Raw genomic sequence first — 16,428 nt, 5'->3', positions numbered from 1 at the left:
CAAGTGCAATAATGCAGTGATGTACATTTATTTAATGGCATTAATTAAACTTTTATTGTCTGTCTAAAGTAATGATATTTATATGAAAGGTTATTTATATGGGGACCATGTCAGAATAAAGTGTTCATCACTTTCACGTTATCACTTGGATCCTTTTTTGTCTTTCTAAATCCATAAATAAACCAAACCTAACCAAATATATCAGAGGAAAGGAAAGCAGAAATGAGGCCACCGGTGCACACAGTGTGGTGAACTGTTCACTGCTTAAGCAGTCCACATAGTGTGTGTGTGTGTGTGTGTGTGTGTGTGTGTGTGTGTGTCTGTGAGAAGATGAACGTGTTAATGAGACTGTTGATCTGTGCAGACCCTTGCTGGCTGCAACAACATTCCCAACTTCAGAAGGAATCCACTGATTAAACACTGAAAGTAATAATGATTCATAATGAACACCGTACCACCAATCAAAAAAAAAATATCACAGAATACTATTGTTCCCAGAATAGCTGCTGAATTAAAAATGTACCGCATCGAGTTTAATGAAAGCTTAATTATAATAATTAACTGGAGCTGTGACTAAACTGATGATTTCAACGTGTGAAATTAGTCAGACAGACATTAAACCAATGACCCCTGTAGTCTGGACTATTGGTCTGCTGTGAAGAGGAAACTGCTGGGAAGTCACATTAAAATAATCTGAGCTGACCTTCAGAGCTGTTTACTTCATCTGCATGCAGTCTTGTGACGGATATATTGGAATATAATTGAACACGGCACTAAAAGTGTTGCTCAGAAATGTTTGTGTGGAAAATCACTATAAACAGAGGAGCGAGCTAAAATAAGAAAAATATTTGGTTGCCGGAATAGAGTGGCAACACACAGATCTTCTAAAACCAGAGCCGGCAACGTTTTTCACCATAACTCATATGTGCCCAAAGCTTATGTTCAGTATGATAACAAGAAAATAAATATAAATAAATGCCACAATATTTGTTCTGATTGGTCTTGTAATCTGGTCTGGAAATACTTTGGTCAAGTATCTAACAGTAAAACTTTAACATCTTCAGATCACATAAAAAACTAAGAACAAAGTAAGGATTTTTGAAAAAACAAACAAACACTGCAGATGTGAACATATCTTCGATATTTAACTTAACGTTATGAGTTCATAGATACAAAATACTTTAAATACAAATAGTGTTAGATTTTCTTACACTGTATTAAGTAGTCATACTGTACTATTTAGTGCATTCTGTTTCAAAATATAAATGTAAAGAAATATATTTAGAAACAGTAGTCCCATCATGATAAGAAGAACTCACTTTTCAGCCAAATGATTTGACCGGTATTGAAAATTTCAACCAAAGGACATTCAAAGTTTCAGTTGCGGGCATGAACGGGTTAAAGACAAAAATCTTCTGACAGAAAACAGAGACTTGTCGTCTAATAGTTTCTCCTCCACTGTGAAATGACAGCCTGATCCAGCCCAGCTCTTTATTGCTTCATGTGGAAAAACTGTTGCAAAGGCAAGGACAAAGAGAATCAATCAACATCAATTTGCCTGTAATCAGACACGGCCGCCTCCAAGATGAAAGGTCTGAGCCCGTGTTGTTGAAGTAAACACTGCAGCTGGGAGCTGCAGAGGAGAGTGGAGGTGAGTGAAATACAAAAAGTGTGCATGTGTGCTGAAACACCAACTGCAGCAGCTTTAAGTCAGAGTTGACTATGTCTTGTCTATTTTAGGCCTCCTTATTGACTTGAGTGCAGTTGTCATGGAAATGGGATGTAGTGCACTAGTCAGATGTATAATACATACTGAAATGAACAACACCACTAACAGTGATATTCTACCACACCATTTTAGGTTTGTAATGATGCAGGTTCAGAGAAGTATGACCAGTCGTGACTAAAAATAAAGTTCAGTGAATTTGATCATGAGGCTTTGGATTTCATACTAAACGATTCATGTGCTCTCTTTTAATCAGTTGATAGCATTTTCTTCAGTTTTGAGGAGGAGGAGGAGGAGGAGGAGGAGGAGAAGAAGAAGAGCTCTCTGACAGTTCTGGGGTAGAGATGATGAAATAGTTTATAGTGACCAAAATGATCACGGTTATCAGTATTATCTCGGTATTGTTAAAATGTGTTGTAAATGTTCAAAGAGGACTGATACACACCAGAAATATATTGAAAACCAGAAATGATATGAGCAGCACTTTTTGTTTGTTTGAACATTAAAGTAATAACAGACTTTCACAGTGATTTTCTTTCTGCGTGTTCTGCAGACAGGGTGACCGTCTTCTGCACTTGCTTTGACATTTGTGTGTACTTTGGTAGAGTTTTTCATATGTCTAACACTGACCTGGCCAGAGCAGCTTGCAGCTCCTCCTCCTTCTTGGTCAGCTGGATCTTCAGCTCCTCTATCTGGGCCTGAAGCTCAGCAATCTGGTCCTGCAGGTCCGTCGTCTCAGCATCCAGTTTGCGTTTGGCCTTCTCCAGCTCCTGTCGGGTTTTCTCCTCCTTCTTTAAACGCTCTGAAGGGAGGCACGATCACATGTCTTATAATAAACATTCATAAACAAAGTGCCTAATCAAACATGGCCAATACTTATGATGTTAAAGACAAAGCAAAACAACCTCAGTTAATTTAAGAGGTAAATGGGCAAAGTCACACGAGAGTCATACGAGGCACAAAGACAAACTCCTAATTGCTTACAGCAGACAGCGCGACAACTACAACGGTAATCAGATTAGCTGCTTTGCTAATCCTCAAAATGATAATTTCTATATAAAATACTCACCCTGTGTTACCTTGAAAGCTTGAAGAATGTGTCTTTCTCAAATGCAAACACATTTTTCAAGAGTTCAAGGTAACATGGGGAGAGTAGTTGATATACTTTTCCTTTTTGTTCAAACATTCTAACAAACCTCTGGTCTGCACCTCAATTGCTTGTTAACTTAATCGTTTGCTTGCTAACTTTCCAGAATGTTATTAATAACAAACACTCACTATATAAACATATTTTTGGCATTTATTACATTTTTGCAATCATTCATAATCTGTTATATTTTATGTTTACACTGCATCGTACACAGGCTACTTTAACTTCCCATTAGTCTTTCAACTGATCTGACCTTCCATCAATTTTCGTCTGTTCTTGTAAATGTTTGCTATTCTCAAACCCAAAATGAAGTCAGCAGCAGCAGCTTGCTGGGAGTCAGAGTCCCTTACCCTCCAAGTCAACCATCATCATCTCCTGCTTGTTCTTGACCTTGCTGAGGTTTTTTGCTTTCTCCTCCTCCTCTGTCAGCTGGGAGGTCATCTCACCGATTCTGTCCTCCAGCAGCTTTTTCTCCTATTTGGTAAAATTAAAGTGTGGGTTAAACTGGAAGTGTTAAGACACAAAACTACCAAATGGAGGTGAAAAGGTCAAAAAACACAATCTTTTTTTTAATTACTCACTAATATCTGTCCCATCATATCCATCATCCATGACTTTTATTTATTTTTGACCTTTTCTGTTTTCTGGATGTTGTTTGACCCATCATTTGCATTGAATTCTCTCACCTTGAGGAATTTAGAGTTTTGGTCCTCCAGCAGGAGAATGTCCTCCTCCATTTTCTTGATCTTCGCCTCGCCTGTCACTTTATCCAGCTGCAGCTTCTGTCTCGCAGCTTCCTCCTCATCAAGCTGCTCTTCCAGGTCCTGTGGAGAGGAACACACACACATACACACAGATGAAGATTCATAACAAATCTAATGTGATTGGGAAGGTTGAAGTTTGAACACTGAAGTTTATAAAGTGATGGAAGTTTTAGACATAAATCACTTTGAAGCCCTTCAACACTTGGCTTAAATCGTAAAACATTAAATATTTATGAATAAATAAGCAACGATCAAAGTTTAACACTTGGAAATTCAGCTAATCTGCTTCATCAGTGTGGTTTGATTAGATTTGTTACACAGAAAGGACCTTTAAATGTTCAAATGAGGACAATTGTGAAAATGTATACTCTTCTTGTGAGGCAAGTACTAACGGTGTGGATGTCAGCATATCAAAAAGAAAAATAGGAGAGATGTTTGTGTATGTACAAGTCAGGTTTAAACAGTTGAAGCTATGAACCTGGATGTGTGACTGCATCTTCTTCTTCTCATTCTGCAGGCTCTGGTTCCTCTCCTCCTCCTCCTCCACCCTTGACTCCAGGTCATGAAGGATCTCCTCCAACTCCTGCTTCCTAGACAACAGACGGACTCTCATCTCTTCAGCCTCGGCAAAGAGCTCCGTCTCTGCATGGAGTTGTTCTGCTAGAATATTCTTCTCCTCTACGAGCTGAAGAGGGGGAACAACCGTTTGAAATTGTTAACAATAATTGATAGAACACAAAGACAGTAATTTCCTTACAAACACTCAGGTACAGAATTAAAAGCCTGTTATAATAAAAAAATATATCAAGAGTCAAGATTCAAGAAGCTTTATTTATCCCGAGGGAAATTATTGTGCAACAGTTTCAATACAATGGTGGGAAAGGATCACCCTTTTTTTAAACTATAAAGTTTATAAAGTTTCTCTGAAGTAATTTTGGCCTTTATTTAGGCCAAAATTATATCAGCCTGTATGAGGTGAAAATAACAGAGGGCATGTTTACCTGCTGGTGTTTCCTCTCCATCTCCACAAGCTCATTCTCCACCTTGAGCTGTCTCTCCTTCACCTTTACCAGCTCCTCGTCTTTGGCTTGCAGCTCCTCCTCCTGCCTGGTGACCTGCAGCAGAGGCTTCACCTGAGAGGGAGGGGGGGAGAGAGAGGAGAGAGAGAGAGAGAGAGAGAGAGAGAGAGAGAGAGAGAGAGAGAGAGAGAGAGATAGAGAGAAATTAACTTCTACAAGGTTTCTGCAGCGTTCACCAAAATGAAAAAAAAAGACATAGAATGCAAAATACTTCTTTAACGCTCAAACCAATGACAGAAAACCAGTAGGGACTCAACTTGACTTGGACTCAGATCAGTAGCAGAAAATTAATGGTTGGATTAAGCGATTAAAGGGTTATTAATTAGATGTGTTCAGTGTTTTTTTTTTTGTGCTAAAATTGATACTTGTCAATCAAGATTAGATGAGCAAACTGTCTCAGGCTCACTTTTTAGATTTTAGGTATATAACATCTACCAACAGCACGCGAGGAAGCACATACAAAATAATGTATAATTATTGTTGCCCTGTACAGCAGAATTTTTAATAACTTCTAAGGCCTTATTAGGGAACTGAATTCTATGTTTAAGACTTTCTGTTTCTGCAGATACTCGGCTCTAATGAGCCCAGTGAAAACAAAAAGAGATGAACTTGATGGTTTATTCTTGACCGTGGGAAGAAAAATCAAGAGCAATTAATACTATCTCAGGGGTCCATTTACACTCTGGAGGTTTTGACCGTATCACCAGCCCTCATTAACAAATTTTCTTTGCTCAGTTGCCATAGAAATGCAGTTTATCAAACATTTTTTAAGCAAACATGAATAGTGTGGACATGGCAACTGAGCCAATCTGATGAAGACTAATGCATATCCTTATTTAGCTGAGGCATCCAATCAATACATTTTCAAAATGCTTAGATTGTCAGGTGAATCAGAGATGTAGAACTGTGTATCATCTGCGTAGAACATAAGAACTACTTTGCAGAAGAGGTAGCGGTCAGTGTTCCCACCTTGGTGAAGAGTCTCCACCACTGCCAGTGTCGCAGCTTCAAATAAGCAGCACAGTTCCTTTGGAGGACCTTCAGGGCACTCAGCTGCTGCTGCTTCTTAGCAAAGGCCCTAAAGAAAGAAATGGTAAAATAACGAGCGACAAATTAATGTCTGGGTATAGGTGTTTTTTTAAAGTCTGCAGTGTTTTTGATGACCAAGGTTTGGCTGCGTTTAGTGTCCAGACAAGCTGTAAATGCACCAAACTTCTTTTCCCGCATCATGCTGATTTGCACTCTGATATAAATATTAACACGACAGGCTCTTCAGTACTCGTGATTTATTTTGATGGGAACTACTGGAATAGCTTTGAGCATACACATGTGACTTGACCCAACATGTGCATTTTCACTTGACGAACTTCTGGATGCTTTGTATCTTAGACCACCTCTGAGGGTTTGCTCAACTGGATCACTAAATGCATCTTGGGTATCCAAACACATCTATGTTCAAATGTAAGAAATTTGAATAAAAAAGCCAGGGATCTGACACTCACTTGCGTGCCAAGTATCCACGACAAACAGACTGAAAGTAGATGATGATGTCAGTGATCTTCAGGTCTCTCTCCTCCTCCAGGTGAGCCAGAACACCAGTTCTGAAGAAGATCTTACTCTGACCAATACGGAACAGGTTGGGGTCCAGCTCCAGGGCTCGGATCTATAAACGGCACATAAAGAGTTGTAAGTCTGTAAGCAGGGTTCAATTTACATGGTGTTTTAATAAACTGAAAACATGTTGCTGGAAAACAGTTTGACATTACAATCAAGTATTAGTGTTAGGGTGTTTCCACCCCAAGAACTTTCTCAGGGGACCAAGCACCTTCTGAGGAACTAAACCTCTGTAAATGAGAGAAATAAGACTAAATATTCTCATTTCTATGAGTTTATGGCGGTCACATATTGAAGAGAAACACTCAGACAAGGATAACTGTGGAGATGTGTGCTCTGGGGTTTCCAGTTTCATTGTCTCTTTAGTTGATTTGGATTAGTTTCTGGGGTTAGTCTTCGGGTTCAATAGTTCCTGGAACTTTTTGGTCGAAAAAGGCAAATAGTCAATTCCTAAAATTCAGTAGCTCAGCTGAAAGCATAGTACGTTATAGTTTTCAGGGTAGCAGTTCCAAAACTAAAATACAGCAAAAAAAAACAAAAACAAAACAAAAACACTACCATTCTCTCACAGGCTTGTTTCCCATCCATGAATCCTTTGGGGATAGCGTTAGGTGTGAGGATCTCATATCTGTGAACAAAAGAAAACATTAATATAAAAGTTTTTCTCTGTGAAAAATTCAGTTGCAGAGCTCTAAAATCTTTTTTGTTGTTTGTCACCTCTGTCTGAACTCCTGGAAGACGATGCGGTTGGGGAAGCCCTGTCTGCAGATACGAATTCCCTCTAAGACTCCGTTACACCTCAGCTGGTCCAGAACCAGGTGAGGCTCCAGTTTACCAGCCTGAAAAAGAAACAAATACACCATTAAGACCAGATACAAGTATTTACATATTTCTACAATTTCTAGGTATACAATTTAGCATTACTGGATTTCAATGCAATGAACACTATAGACAGGGAGCCGAATCAAGTGACGTTATACATATATACCATGCTACAGGGATAATCAATCATAACAAAATAGAGTGACAGGTCCCCCACTTTCTACTATATTGACACGTAGCTTTTAACAAATAAATAAAGGTTCTTTATTTACTCTTTTTTCGTGGTTGGGAATGATGCAGCGGACAAAGTTGGGGTTGGTGTTCCTCAGTGTGGCCATGAGCTTGGTGAGCGACTCCTTATAGAGCTGTCCCACCGTACGAAACATGCCTTTTTTCGTTTTGTAGGTGGCGCCAAAGGCTGTCTCGTTCATCCCTGCCACCTGGTCCAGGCCTACGATACGGTCGACTGGTGGGGAGATGGGGAGAACTGATTAGAGGGAGAAGACTCCATGGGGAGCAGAGAAAAAACTGCAGCAGCAGATGGATGAACAAGACATTACATACTACAGTCAAACAACGGCAGTCTAACATAGCATTCAAAGTCTAGAACTACCACAAGCTTCTGCAGTTTGAGATGGAAAGCGTAGCCTATCTATTCCTAAGGGTCTGTGCATATAGGGCAATACTGTGTTACCTTGGAGAGAGGCATCATTTTAATGATTTACTCACTAAGCATTAGCAAAGTTAAACTGCAAGAATTGAAATTCTCTTCTCTTGTCCAAGTGGAAGGGACACGATGTTTGATGGCGGCTACAAGAAAGCTTTTCAACATTTTACTGCATCAACATATTGCCAGTTAAATCATTTCTTCTCAAGAATGTTAGCATTTACGATAATTCAACAATATTACAATATAACTGTTCATAACCTATTTTAAAGGGGCACTCCGACAAGCTTACACAATAAGATCAGTTGAATAGTCACGGTTACTCCTACTCAGTCTGTGAAAACAGTTTTATAATAACAACTCGATCAAACAACAGAAATTTAATATAAATAATGATATAGCCCAACTTTGCTAAACATTTGGTGGTTCCAGCTTCTGAAATGTAAAAAAAAAACAAAAAAACACTGGAATTTAAAAAAATGTTTTATGTTCAAACAGGAATGCCTTTTGTATTTTTGGGGACTGATTTTAGCCACCGATTTGGTGCTTAAGTGCATATATACAGCAGCAGGACTGTGTATGAGGAATGGAAAATAAACTCCAGTGCCCATGTTTATGGTAATAGAGGAATAGAGAACATGTTTGTCAACAGCGTGTCTAAAAACAGTTTTTAACAGTTTTTAGACAAGACAACAGTGGAGCTCATTGGCACAAAGGAATAAGATACATCAGGCTTTGGATACACAGATAACTATTGCTCAATTATTTGTTGAGTTTGGTCCCCTCATGGGAATTCGTAACAACTAGAAAAAAACAGAATATCAACAGAATTATCTGTCAAAAAGTAAATCTTTTTATAATCTGGCAGCAAAGTCAGTAGACTCATTCTAAAGGAAAAAGCTTTAAAAAATGACAGCACATGAGTTATTATTCAACACACAATAAAATTTAAACTATGTCACTTATTAATGTCCAAACGACTAAATCAATCTTAAAAGTATTTGATGAGTCACAGGCTGCTCGAGTTTATGCAGGTGATGCATGTCCTGCTGCTGTCTGGACCCTCTGCACTGACGTCTGAGGCTCAAAGCCAAAACAAATACCAACATCTGCTTTCAATTCCCTGCTACTGTGATCCAATCTAGAAGGGAGGAAGGCGGGAACTTAATGTCATTCAATTTTCTTCAGTCAAGCTTCAAATCCTTAATTTGCTTGCGGATGTATCACATCACAGAAGAGGGACAAATACAGAAATAAGCTATGAAAACTGCAAACAGCTGCACTAGACCTTAAATGCTTGCTTCAGGGTTATCGACCACACAAATATCACATGACCTGACACAAATTAAAGCACACTAGTTTGACTAGAGGGAGCAGCTGACTCTATTCTACTTTAACTTATATAGGAATTACTACTGCTTTTGGCTGACACAAGGGAGCCATGCAGCCTGGAAGCAAATGGGAGCCATAATAGCTATGACAGACAGCAGCGGCTGAAGCATGAAACATACAGCCAGATCTGGGCAAAAATATACCAGTACACTGTCAAGAAGTTAACCTGCTTTGGGAAGCGCTTGCATTTAGCCTACCAAGTGCCTTGAGCAGCTTTGCTTTACAATCCAAAACTGTGAATTTTCAGCTATTATTATTTTGGCCCAGGTCTGCTACAGCACGACCCAGTCATTCACCTGCCGGGTCATCCAGACTAGTGACATTGTCATAGAATGAAGCCCTTTGAATGGTCTGAATCTCTACAACAGAGAAAGAGACAGGGAGGGGAGGTGATGTTAAATTAGGCCTGGGTCAACAAGGCAGACAGCTGTTGTTAGTAGGCTTGAGTGAGAGACACTTGACTGTTAACAGAATAAGCAAACACAAACAAACATAATGAATTTTAAAGGATGAGTTACTAAAACTGATCCCTTCTAGTATCTAGTATAATTTCAATGTTTACAGATACGAAGGTGGAAGCTTACCATCTTTCCAAAGTTCAGCCACAAATTTGTCAGTGGATTGATGCAGAAGTGTGGCCACATTGTCGTTCAGGGGGTCCATGTTCTTCATTAGCCACTCATCTGCCTTATAGTCCACCTGTGACAATTCATTGTTTTAAGGATTTGGATAAAGTGAATAACTCTGAATTCTTCAGTAAACATGAGCTTAACAGGGATCTATTGTTATTGGTGTATATGTCAGCTGATAGAAAGAACATGTGGGACAGAAAAAGGGTCTCCATTACATAGTTTAAACCTAGTTTACAAGTTTGTTTTTCAATTGGTCACATTCTTAAAAAAAAAGAAAAAACGTACATAGTGAGGATGAATGCTAAAACATAAGTTGTTTCAATATATATTTATACATCTGACACATCATGGCGACCTAGCTCAAATACGGACTTTATTTATAGTCCAGGCCACACTTTGTTCTAGTGATTCAGACTGCATATGCGAGGTAATATTTATTTTGTGCATATCCATGTTGACAACATTTACAACATTTGGCTTGGCATTTGACTGCAGATTTTTCTTTGCTGCAGACAGCAGACTTTCTAATAGTCAAATATCTGAGTTTTGACTGATTGTGGTGTAAAACAACACAGTCCACATAATGGTAAGCAGATGTGCTACTGAGTTCCATTGCATAACGCCACTCACAACATCCAAATCCACTCCAATACAATGTCATATAAATCTTAATATTTCCCTGAAGTCCCACCACAGGAGAACCTTGCGTCATTGTTTTATCTGAGTGCTGACCAGCGGCAGCTTTTCACTTGCTGTCTAACTTTTGCAGGAGATCAGGGAAGCAAAGAGATGTATAAGAAAATATGAGTGTGGATGGAAATAAAGCAGCTGCTCCAGCACAGAACAAGGAAGCAAAGGAGTATACATATTTCTTATATTATATAAATTTCAAACATATATTTCAGTGAAATATGGAGTTAAGTGTGTGCCAGGAACTGCCTAGGCATGTGTTGAAGCAGCTTAGATATTTAAAGTAAACTGAAAGTGCATACAGTATAAATGAAACATTAGTGTGTACTTCCAAAAGAAACACACATCAACGGTGTATTTAAGCAGAGACACCTGCGGGATGTGATTCTTGAAGAGATTAACACGAGCGTACCTTGCCAGCGTAGTGGAGGATGCAGAAGTCGGCCTTATCTTTGAGCTGGCGGGGCTTCTGGAACTTGGTGTGTGTGCCCTGTTCCTGGCTCAGCTTGTCTACAAAGGTCTTGTCCGTTGCCTTGGGGAACCAGCACTCTTCATCCAGAAGAGCCAACACTCCTGGAGGGTTAGCCTGAAGGAATATTACCACAGGATTTCAGAGAAAGAGAACTGTAACTACACCAGAAGAACAACAACTTCAAATATTTGCTTGTGTTTATAAGATGAAGCGTTGTGGTCAGCATCAGCTACTAGTGTCATGAATTCAGTATCCGACCAAATGTCTACGCTTCTGTTCCTGTGTTACAGCGTTGAATAATGGCCAAAAACCTTATGATATCATAGTGAAGTTGACCTTTGACCTTCTGGATATAAAATGTCATCACATCATAATTTTATCCTGTTTTTGTAAAATGTAGTCATAATTTGTGAAGGACATCTTGCGTTATGGCCTCCAAAATGTAATCAGTTTATCTATGAATCCAACTGAATGTTTGAGCCAAATTTGAAGAAATTCCCTGGTGTTCCTACGATGTTGCGTTCACAAAAATGGGATGGACAGACCGATGTACAACACGAAAACACAATGGCCCTCATTTATCAAACGAACGTACGGCAGAAAAACGTGTGCACGACCATTTCCACGCAAACTCCGGCATTTATCAATTTGGACGTGAGCGGGAGCTACGATCAAATCTCACGCCAGGTCTGAGATCGTGTACTCAAATTTGAGCCTGTGGATTTGCGGTGCAGCACAGCAAAATCTGGCTGAAAATAATGAACAACCCTCAGCTGTCATTAAGCATAAGCAGTCACATATTAAGAACAGATCAAAACGGATTCTTAAAACGAATAAAAAAATAAATAAAAATTGTGGTTGGAGCAATTGATTGTACTCACGTGCGTCTGAAGGCACCATCCATGAATGATTACGCATTCATCAATCTCAAAAACTACCACTCAATAAATGTACAGGTGATTTGTGATGCCAAGCTATCGCTTTTCAACGTGGCTAGGTGGCCTGGGGGACACACGGTTCTTTTATAATTCAAAACAGCTCGGCTCCAGCCCCCCGCGACCCCGACAGGGACAAGCGGTTGAAGATGAATAAGTGAATGAATGAATGTGTTGGCGTGCGGCTGCAGGAATGCGCACTGCAGAGCCAAAGTCATCTCCACGGTAAGTGGCTACCCTTGATAAAAATTGTGGTTGGAGCAATTGATTGTACTCACGTGCGTCTGAAGGCACCATCCATGAATGATTACGCATTCATCAATCTCAAAAACTACCACTCAATAAATGTACAGGTGATTTGTGATGCCAAGCTATCGCTTTTCAACGTGGCTAGGTGGCCTGGGGGACACACGGTTCTTTTATAATTCAAAACAGCTCGGCTCCAGCCCCCCGCGACCCCGACAGGGACAAGCGGTTGAAGATGAATAAGTGAATGAATGAATGTGTTGGCGTGCGGCTGCAGGAATGCGCACTGCAGAGCCAAAGTCATCTCCACGGTAAGTGGCTACCCTTGATAAATTGCATTAAATCAAACAAGGTATCAGATGGTGACAAAGGTTATCCTCTAACGGTATACCAAATAACCCTGCTGGCAAACCCCGCTACAGAGCAGGAGCGCAGGTTCAGCATTGAGCACACACGCACACGGGTCACAGTGGAGCGCTGCTTCGGGTTGACTGCCTCCGTTATTCTTTTCCATAAAGCGTTTTTACGGGCCCCTTTTATTCCACTCTTAAGACTGACAAAAAGCACATCTTTATCTTGCTCCATCTTGGATGTCAGAATGCCGATCTCTGTGTCGGAAAAGTTTCTTTTCGTACCAGCATTTCGTCTCTCCATGTTTGACCTCAGTGGGCGAGGCCTCCGAACCAGGAATATTTAAGGGCATAACATGTAAATGACGATCGAATTCAGCCGCCGCATTTATCAAGGCCCGCTCATTTATACGCTGAGATTGGTCCGATACGAATGTTTCATAAATCACACGTGGGTCCTGTCGTACAACCAATTCTGCGCTCAGATCTGCCCTTATTTTCAAGAATGAGGGCCAGTGACTTCAGTCATGACTAAAAAGCAGCATGTGTAATGAAATGTTGAGATAATATTATTATTCAGTTTCTACATCTTTTGTCAGCAAAGCTAAAGAATTTAAGGATGGAAAATAAGAGTTTAAGTGGGAGTGTTTTAAAAAACTTTCATTCATCGCATTGATACTAGTTTATCATTCACTGACCGGCCTCTCAATGAGGTCGATGCAGGGCTGCAGGTCGAGGCCGAAATCGATGAAGCTCCACTCGATGCCCTCCCTCTGGTACTCCTCCTGCTCCAGGATGAACATGGTGTGGTTGAAGAGCTGCTGCAGCTTCTCATTGGTGTAGTTGATGCACATCTGCTCAAATGAGTTCAACTGTAGTAGAGAAGAAATAAAAAACAAAACAAAATTTTCACTGGAAATGTGTGTAGATGACAAGAACTTAAAACTTCAAATGCAGATAGTTTATAAAACAACAACAGCAAGAAAAACTAACATTATCAGGCGTACAAAACCAAAACAATGCCTTCTTTAAAAAAAAAGAAGAAAAGATTTTAATCCAAACCTGGAAAATCTCAAAACCAGCGATGTCCAGGATACCGATGAAGGAGGCACCCTGCCGTTTGGTTCTGTCCAGAGCTTTGTTAATGCGATGGACCAGCCAGCGGAACAGACGCTCATATGTCGCTTTAGCCAAAGCCTCGATAGCAAAGTCGGCCTGGAGGGAGAGAGAGAGAGAAGAGGAAGATAAGAGCAGAAAAAGAATAGTGAGACACTATAAGGAGATACAGAGCTGACATGGCGTCAGTATAATTCAAACACACTTTCAGATACTCAATGGACAAATGGACTCCTACATCCTGCCAACACAGTGTACCAGTAATGTAGTGCCGCTCCATTATGGCAAAAATCCAGATCGCTAATATTTTGGTCAATGTTGAGATTGTGCTTATTTTACACAATTACTCATCTACTTTAGAAACATTATGCATTTATTGAACTTTAAATATAATTCAACTAAAAAACAAATGAGAAATATATGTAAATATGAGAGGAATAAACTATATATTATACATGTTATGTATTCTACACTTAAATAATAAAAAAAAAAAAAAATACAACTAAATTAAATCACAATATATAAGATCAACCATGTTGTGACATTAGTGTTCTTACAAGACCTACTGGAAACTACTAAAGATATAATCTAGTTATCTAAACATAACTGGATTAATAACACAAGACAAAACAAGAGCATCATTGTGAAACATAAAGCGGCACAATAATCATTTATCTCGATGATCTTGTTTTCGTAATTGTTGGAAGCCAAAATCGTAACGGAAAATAAAATCTGATTAATCGCCCAGCCCTACATTAATGTTCCACGTGCTCTCTGAGTCAGACTATTAATATCTAAAACAGTTGAGACAAAAGCTGTAGCCATTGAACTGTAACCATAATGATCAGAAGTCTGCAAGAGCACTGCACTTTAAATAAATGATTCATAAACAAGAGACGCGCTTTGGAGTGGTTTCATGGAAGGTAAATCTAATCTTCCCTTGTGTCCGGTGCAATATAAAACAAGGCAAGATATCAGCTGTAAGTGTTCACTGTTATGGCCATCAGTGTTATTTTTTTTAAGAAGTCATGGGTTTTACCGTATATATGGGAAAAAGAAAAAGAGATCCAAAAAAAAGGAAAGGGGGAACAGATGGAGAAGATAAAATGCGCAAGGGGAGGATCCATCATATGACCATCAGTATTTTAATTATTACGATTTAAGTCGTCAGAGACTCCAAACGGAGATACAGAGACCGCGATAACATATTTTATTCCATATCTGACCAAGAGATCTGAAAGTTATTTAATTTAAGATGCAGACTGTGATACCAGTTTAGTAAAACAAAAATAATAAAAATAATAAATATTCGGGATTGGATGTTTCTAACTAATATGCAGCTTGGGACTCTCTTCACGCTTTTATGTTACTTATTACACAGGCTTCTAATTTTAACTATTTAATCACAGAACATGGTATTTTCCAACATTTGCTATAATTTGCACGGATTATTTAAAAGGTTGAGAAAACAATACCATGAAATGATGTCAGAAATATAACTCCTCCAACTACGCAACTCTACTAATTCATCAAGACATTAACTTGCACCTGTAGGCTTACAGCAGTTGCATTACTAAACAATAGATCATTATTGGTGTTATTGTAGTCTGATTTATCAGCCTGACATGGGGCATGTGCTGGATGTCAGACCCCTTCTGCTTCTCCACTATCTAATTTGCAAGGGGACCATCGCTGCATCTGGAGCCTAGCGCGGATATTGGTTTAAAGAAGTACAGTACAGTAACAGCCCAGAGCGTCTTTTCCCCAATACCTGAATGTTAACTCATGCAGCCAGACCATACTACAGCACGGGACTATGGTCTGTTAACGTGAGACTAGTCTTATCAAGGATCTCAGATAGAAAGAAAAGAGGATATACACGGTGTTAGCTAACTGACCTGCTCTTTAGTCTGTGCTTTCTGGACGTAGTCTCTTCCCACTTTGATCCTTGGGGACAGGATGGCTCTGGTAAACTCCATTACATTCAAACCCAGTAGATGACACAGCTTCTGAGCGGCTGGGGAGCAGAGAAAGAAAAAGCAAACAAAAGATTATTTAAATGAGAATAAAAGCTAGAGTTCAAACTGTATATTTGACATTTACCTTATGTTTTATTGTATTGTCAAGACCAGAAATAAAACATTAAGGATAATCTATTATGTTGATTTTGAATTTCAAGTGATTTAACCTCCTCCGCTGCTTGAGGACGCTGGTGCCTTCGCGCACACTGAGATCCCTGAACTTGAGACTCTTGTGGATTCAATGAGCCCAATAGTATTCATGTGTGACGATGTTGGTCCCCATCGTAGCCATTTCAGACCATTTCTTTAAAACTTGACCTCACTGTATAAAATGAGCTGTTGTGACCTCTAGGATAATCACAGCTTCATGAAACTTTACAAACATAGACTAGAGACCTACAGTAGGGCATTCTGAGGATAAATGGCTTTCCAAGATATATATTCACATTAAGGGGCTTTCAGAGCCGTTTCCAGAACAGAAGTTCTCGCCATCTACTCGCTGAAAAGGCAATTCTTAAAGAAATCTCCAAAATGTCAAAAGTTTTGTTACCAAATCACAGCATCTGTTTGTCTATGGTGTTCCTCAAGGTCTAGGTGTCTTAATGTGGTATTCTGGAGGGATTTTTTTTAATCAATTATCAAAAAAAATGTTAACTTGAGCACCAACTCTGTAACAAACGGTACCAACCCAAATCAATCAATAATCAATAATATTAAAAACTTTTTTAAAACCCATAGGAACTGAACAAGAT

The 16,428-nt window shown here is 39.4% G+C and overlaps 1 protein-coding gene across 1 annotated transcript in view; it reads right to left on the bottom strand.

Moving 5' to 3' along the window:
- Nucleotides 1-16,428, bottom strand: part of LOC310955890 (myosin-10) — a 59,246-nt gene that overhangs the window by 12,045 nt on the left and 30,773 nt on the right. Inside the window, exons 14-28 of the mRNA XM_083925970.1 lie at nucleotides 15,554-15,672; nucleotides 13,602-13,754; nucleotides 13,238-13,411; nucleotides 10,949-11,122; nucleotides 9,799-9,913; nucleotides 7,428-7,621; nucleotides 7,051-7,172; nucleotides 6,892-6,961; nucleotides 6,222-6,382; nucleotides 5,689-5,797; nucleotides 4,642-4,773; nucleotides 4,119-4,325; nucleotides 3,563-3,700; nucleotides 3,227-3,350; nucleotides 2,357-2,528 (exon numbers count right to left, since the gene is read on the bottom strand). Of these exons, the coding sequence (XP_083782096.1) occupies nucleotides 2,357-2,528; nucleotides 3,227-3,350; nucleotides 3,563-3,700; nucleotides 4,119-4,325; nucleotides 4,642-4,773; nucleotides 5,689-5,797; nucleotides 6,222-6,382; nucleotides 6,892-6,961; nucleotides 7,051-7,172; nucleotides 7,428-7,621; nucleotides 9,799-9,913; nucleotides 10,949-11,122; nucleotides 13,238-13,411; nucleotides 13,602-13,754; nucleotides 15,554-15,672 (2,164 nt within the window). The remainder of the gene's footprint in view (nucleotides 1-2,356; nucleotides 2,529-3,226; nucleotides 3,351-3,562; nucleotides 3,701-4,118; nucleotides 4,326-4,641; nucleotides 4,774-5,688; nucleotides 5,798-6,221; nucleotides 6,383-6,891; nucleotides 6,962-7,050; nucleotides 7,173-7,427; nucleotides 7,622-9,798; nucleotides 9,914-10,948; nucleotides 11,123-13,237; nucleotides 13,412-13,601; nucleotides 13,755-15,553; nucleotides 15,673-16,428) is intronic.

This window comes from Echiichthys vipera (assembly GCF_963691815.1).
Source record: "Echiichthys vipera genome assembly, chromosome: 2".
Classification (NCBI taxonomy): Eukaryota; Metazoa; Chordata; class Actinopteri; order Perciformes; family Trachinidae; genus Echiichthys; species Echiichthys vipera.
The sequence above is the reverse complement of the archived record's forward strand: the minus strand, read 5'-3'. Positions and strand labels throughout refer to the sequence as shown.